Source organism: Sycon ciliatum, chromosome 6, assembly GCF_964019385.1.
Source record: "Sycon ciliatum chromosome 6, ocSycCili1.1, whole genome shotgun sequence".
NCBI classification, from domain to species: domain Eukaryota; kingdom Metazoa; phylum Porifera; class Calcarea; order Leucosolenida; family Sycettidae; genus Sycon; species Sycon ciliatum.
Genome location: NC_088648.1, coordinates 11299513 through 11305512, shown reverse-complemented (window position 1 = coordinate 11305512; position 6000 = coordinate 11299513). Strand labels below are relative to the sequence as shown.

General features: G+C 49.3%; 1 protein-coding gene across 1 annotated transcript in view; it reads left to right on the top strand.

Annotated features, from left to right (window-relative positions):
• The window catches only part of LOC135819376 (uncharacterized), a 62881-nt gene extending 60485 nt beyond the window's left edge, over positions 1-2396 (top strand). The window contains exon 24 of the mRNA XM_065332576.1: positions 1458-2396. Within this exon, the coding sequence (XP_065188648.1) occupies positions 1458-1827 (370 nt within the window). The 3' untranslated portion in view covers positions 1828-2396. The remainder of the gene's footprint in view (positions 1-1457) is intronic.
• Positions 2397-6000: the final 3604 nt, after the last annotated feature.

Sequence of the window (6000 nt, the reverse complement as noted above, 5' to 3'; positions counted from 1 at the left end):
GCTTACCATGTGGCTGGTCATAGTCACATAGGCTTACCATGTGGCTGGTCATAGTCACATAGGCTTACCATGTGGCTGGTCATAGTCACATAGGCTTACCATGTGGCTGGTCATAGTCACATAGGCTTACCATGTGGCTGGTCATAGTCACATAGGCTTACCATGTGGCTGGTCATAGTCACATAGGCTTACCATGTGGCTGGTCATAGTCACATAGGCTTACCATGTGGCTGGTCATAGTCACATAGGCTTACCATGTGGCTGGTCATAGTCACATAGGCTTACCATGTGGCTGGTCATAGTCACATAGGCTTACCATGTGGCTGGTCATAGTCACATAGGCTTACCATGTGGCTGGTCATAGTCACATAGGCTTACCATGTGGCTGGTCATAGTCACATAGGCTTACCATGTGGCTGGTCATAGTCACATAGGCTTACCATGTGGCTGGTCATAGTCACATAGGCTTACCATGTGGCTGGTCATAGTCACATAGGCTTACCATGTGGCTGGTCATAGTCACATAGGCTTACCATGTTGCTATGCAACAATACAATCATGAGTTACATGTACATGACCACAACAGTTGAACCCGCAGCAGCACTACGCAGCACTACGAGTACAACGCACCGTGAGTCAGATCAGAACTGCATTGGACAGATGTTATTACTACAGGCGATACACTTTGTACTAATCTGGCATGTTTCGCTTCACAAAGTCCCGATATATTCTACCAAGGGTGCATAAACTAGAGTATGCAACTGTGGTTATGGATCAGTGGGCGGCGCGCTGCCTTCATTACGTAACTTGCCTTCATCACGCTCTGAAAGCATGCATTCAATTTCTCGTACGAGTCCATCCGTTTTTGCTCGATTCGTTCCAGTACCTACCCGATCTCTAAATGTTGGCGCGTGAACTCAAGTTCCGTACGAAAGTCCATTTCAAACCAGAGGGAAAGTGCGGTGCTTGATTTTCCGCAGTGCGCGGACTGCAGCTGAACATGAGAGTTCATTCTTGTAGGCAGTATATTCTTTTACACGACCACGCTATAACCGATACACACTGTACATGTACTAGCCCCCCCCCCCCCCCCCCAGTGTTGATTTCTAGATGCTATTTCTAGATGCTAGCCCCCCCCCCCCCCCCACCCTAATGTTGATCTCTAGATCCTAGCCCCCCCCCCTAGTGTTGATCTCTAGATACATGTACTAGCCCCCCCTATGTCGATCTCTAGATGCAAGTCCCCCCCCCCTCCCCCTAGTGTTGATCTCTACACTGTAGATGCTAGCCCCCCCCCCCCCCCCCCCAATGTTGATCTCTAGGTGCTAATCACTTCAGCGATGGGCAGTGTAAGATGTTTTCTTCGTATGGTATTCAGCAGTGTGTTGGGACTGTCTTGTTGTCGTTGTTGTCGTCGTTGTCATTTCTGTCTTCTTTTTTTGTTGTGGTGAGGACAGGCGGCAAGATGCTGACAACAGCGACAGTCCATCAAGTAGCACTGCATCATATCCCATTCTATCATCACACACTTCTCAACACAAGCTGATGCATGCTGGCAGCCGTGACCATGACCATGATGATGATGATGATGACGATGATGACGATGACAGTGCACCAGCAGGTACTGTGACGCTGACGTCTCTCCTGTTGAAGTCTACAGCCAGCACTGAGGCAGCGGTTACTTCTGCTATGTGCTCTCCTGCACCTATGCACCCTACTGCTAGTGACTCCTGTCATGCTGGTCAAGATCATGCTGGTCAAGATCATGCTGGGCAAGATCATGCTGGGCAAGATCATGCTGGGCAAGATAGCCATGTTCACTGTTGATCATGCTGCTTGGTGACACTCCTGCACTCCTGGCAAGAACGTTGCAAGGTACAGTCCAATACATGCCAACCTGGAGGCTTGAGCTCCCTGGACAACGAGGCTGAATTCCCTTGATTTTGACTGTTTTCCCTGGACACCAATTTTTTTAGCACATCCGTCATCATGGTCATACGCAGATGTATTTTTCATGACTGCTGTAGAAAAAAGGATGTCATTGCATTGAGCTGTAACTGCACAAGTAAAATAATTTCTGTTGACTATCGATACAATCTGGCTCACAGTTGAGGACTTCCTCTTTCGATTACATGTAGGAGAAACACGAGGACGAATTGTGGAGTCCAATGCCAAGCTGCACGTAGATTTCTACTCTCGAACGAGTTACATTTGTGGACACGAGCGATTGCGCGGTGTCTTCTATGCGCTACCACGTGCTGTGTACGCACTTACAACGGATCTAGTTCGACGAAACACTGAAAAATCGTCGTAAAAATGAGAAAAACATCGATTTCAAAAGTTCCATCTCAATCCCGGCATTTTCACAGGACATCCCTGGATCCCGGGGACAAACACCCTATGTTCTGGACTGTCTGGACGGTTGGCATGTAATTGTATGCCTGAGTGTTTGTGTTGTACATACTATGGTACAGTAGAACGCCGATTATCCAGACGTCAACTATCCGGATGATCGATTATCCAGACGTCAACTATCCGGATGATCGATTATCCAGACGTCAACTATCCGGATGATCGATTATCCAGACGTCAACTATCCGGATGATCGATTATCCAGACGTCAACTATCCGGATGATCGATTATCCAGACGTCAACTATCCGGATGATCGATTATCCAGACGTCAACTATCCGGATGATCGATTATCCAGACGTCAACTATCCGGATGATCGATTATCCGGATCGCTTGGTAAGGCTGGAAAATAAAAATAAACAATTAGGCCACACTGAAGAAGGTCTGTGGTTCGACTCACCCGACCGACCGTACATTTTTCAGCCCGACCGTAACTTTTTTTCGGCGGGCTGTCGTGTGACTGACGTACGTGGACTGAACACGTCCACGTCTACGTGCTGTGCAGCGTGAGTCTGCGGACGCAGGCGGCTCCTTTTGCCAGTTTTGGACTTGACTTGTAGTTGTACTGCAGTGCAGTGCCGTGAGTGGTAGATTCTACGACTGCTAGCTGCCTTGTGCTGGTAGTAGAGTCTACTCGATACGACCACCGGCAGACTGGCGAGACTTTTTGAAGTGACCGTCCGGTTGAGAGTGATTGCCTCGTTCCAGATTAAGGACGGCCTTCTGTTTTGGGATGAAGGACAGACGAGATTGCACTTTCCTCGTGTATTGGGAACGATATTTCATTTTCACCTGTACCGGTAAGTTGCTGCTCCATGTGTGCAAGCACAGGAAGCGTCGATGGAAAAAGCCCATGTATTCGTGCACGCCGACACCAAACTAGCAATACATGTACATGTACCGGTACATTGTACAATTTGTACTTCGATTGAGTTCGAAGTAGTTCCCGAACTTACTTTCAACTCGCATCGTTCTTCATTTGCTTGATGATTTGGACAGTCAGAGTCACCGCTTGAAGTTATTCTCTTCTCGTTCCAGAGCTACACAATGTTTCAAAGTATTAGCCAGTGATCCCTTTATACAACATGTATGGCATAACACTGCGTAATAATGCCGATGTACTGGGTGTCTAAAGGCAGTACAGTGTATTTACATGTACTAAAAATATATATATTAAAAAAAAAAATCCGCCCGCCCGCCCGTAAAAAAAATGTCCATGTTAGTCGAACCACACACCTTCTTTAGTTTGGCCTTAGCAGCTTTTTCGATGTTTTTGCTGATTGTCCCCACTCGGAGCACTATTTCAGCGATACACAGGATGTATTACAACAGGTTGGAGTCAAAATGGTTATGTATAGCGATAGTGGCATTTTTAGGAGCTTGAGTGTGCCTACGAGTTGTTCCTGTTGTACTGCCGAAAAGAATGAAAAATGATGAAAACATGCGGGAATATGCATGTGTTTACATAGATGTATGACTGCTCCCTTATCCCAACATTCTTCTCATCCGAACCTCCTGGAGACAGCCTGCGCCCCGAGGGATGCGGATACCAGTAATCGGCACTCTACGGTACCAGTGAAGCTTATCCTAATCCCATCCACTCTGATCTAGCCACCCACACTAGTAGCAAGTATTACCTTCACTGGGGGCAGGGGTAACTGCTGTTGGATCCCAGAACGGATACCTTGATGCTGTCAATCCTTTTTTCTGCACCTTGTCTTTGCCCACTTACTGAGGTGTGGTGAGCCCATAAGTGGGATCATTTCCAAGTCCACCCATAGTTTGGGGATTTCAGGGGGAGTCGGCCGTTGTGTGGTTCAATGGCCAATTGAGTCATCTTTCCTAGATTCCTTTTGAGTCTCTCTCCCCTCTCCCGGAGGGAGGCCCACGTGACCAGTTTTGGCAGTAAGCAAGACCACGTACAAGTGTGTGTGTGTGTGTGTGTGTGTGTGTGTGTGTGTGTGTGTGTGTGTGTGTGTGTGTGTCTGTGTGTGTGTGCGTGTCTGTGTGTACGGCTCCCTGGTTTACACACGCACGCACGCACACACACATCCTGGTCCTGGTCCTGGTATACACTGCCATGTAGGTCACGTGTTTCTCGTTGAGCGAGACGGAGACGAGAGGAGACATGAGCGTTGGTGACGGGATAAGTCGTTTCGCCTTTTGAAACGCCTCCGGCAATTCTGACATTGCAATTGGAACTTGTCCCTTTCATCAGCAGTTGGGCGCCTGGTGGATCGGTTGCAGTTGTGGATAGCAAAGCCCCGGATCGACTTACAGCAGCGTTCACAAATGGGACAGTGAGCGGTACAGCACGGTTTCCGAATACATAGGCGTACAGGTGAAGAGCTTGTGGCATTGGCAACATTCGGGGCAGAATTGGACTGGACACAGCGATGGACTGCAATGCCACCCGCACTCCGAAACCATCGGTGACACTGGGAGCACTGGCGGCTGTTGGCTTGCTGCTGGACTGGTTTACGCCGTTCCATGATGCACTTGTGGCGGGCGATATCTTGCTGCCGAGCAAATGCACGCCGGCACACCTCGCAGACTATCTCCCGAGCCGGTTTCTGAGCTGGTTGTATTGCTCGATAAGCTTGCCGCCACTCAGATCGTTCCTGCGCTGTGTCAAACCATGACTCGTCGGCGATGTTTATTCGTCGCAGGTCGACCCTAATTGCGTCTCGCCATCGTTTCCGCGGGCCACACGCTGGGCGTGGTGGCAGCAATGTGCCAAACAACAACATCCGCGGCATCCGCTCCTCAGGCATGCGTACCACGTGCCCAAGCCATTCCAGTCTTCTCTGCATGAGGCGGTCGGGGATATCCAGTGGGTTTGCTGCATTCCATGTTTTCAGAATGGTGTCCTTGGCTATCTTCAAGTCCCACACATCCCGCTGTGCAACACTCATGATGGAAAGAAGCGACCGGTAGTAGAAGGTCGTGATCCGTTGCACATCACTTTGCAGCGGTACCCACGTCTCCGCACAATAGAGCAGTAAGGACAGAACACAGGCCTCGAAAACCAGACGCTTGGTGCGCAGAGAGAGATTGTGGTCATTGAAGACAGCATGACGGAGCGCTCCAAAAGCACGGGAGGCAGATGAAACACGGGTCGATACATCTTTGTGAGATCGGCCAGAATCATGGATAACAGCACCCAGGTATCGGAACTCACGCACACATTCCAATGTGCCATTCTTCACAGGAAGAGGAAGTCGGTCATCATCCGTGATACCATAGCCAACCGCCATAAATTTGGTCTTGTCCAGATTGACGGTCAGACCAAATGCAGACGAGACATCGATGAACATATCCAGAGCAAGAGCAGCAGCAGTACGGGTAGTGGCAAACAGTGCAGAGTCGTCAGCGAACTGGCAGTCGTTGATGGTAGTCTGATCGTCAGTACGCTTTCTCTTGAAATAAAGCGAGCCCCCAGGATTGAATGCCAACGGGACGCCGATACCAGGCACATGCTCGACCACTCTGGACCATCTCTGGAAAACAGCCCACATGAATATGTTGAATAAGACTGGTGCCATACAACAGCCCTGCCGCAAACCACTCTTCACTGCAATGGGTTG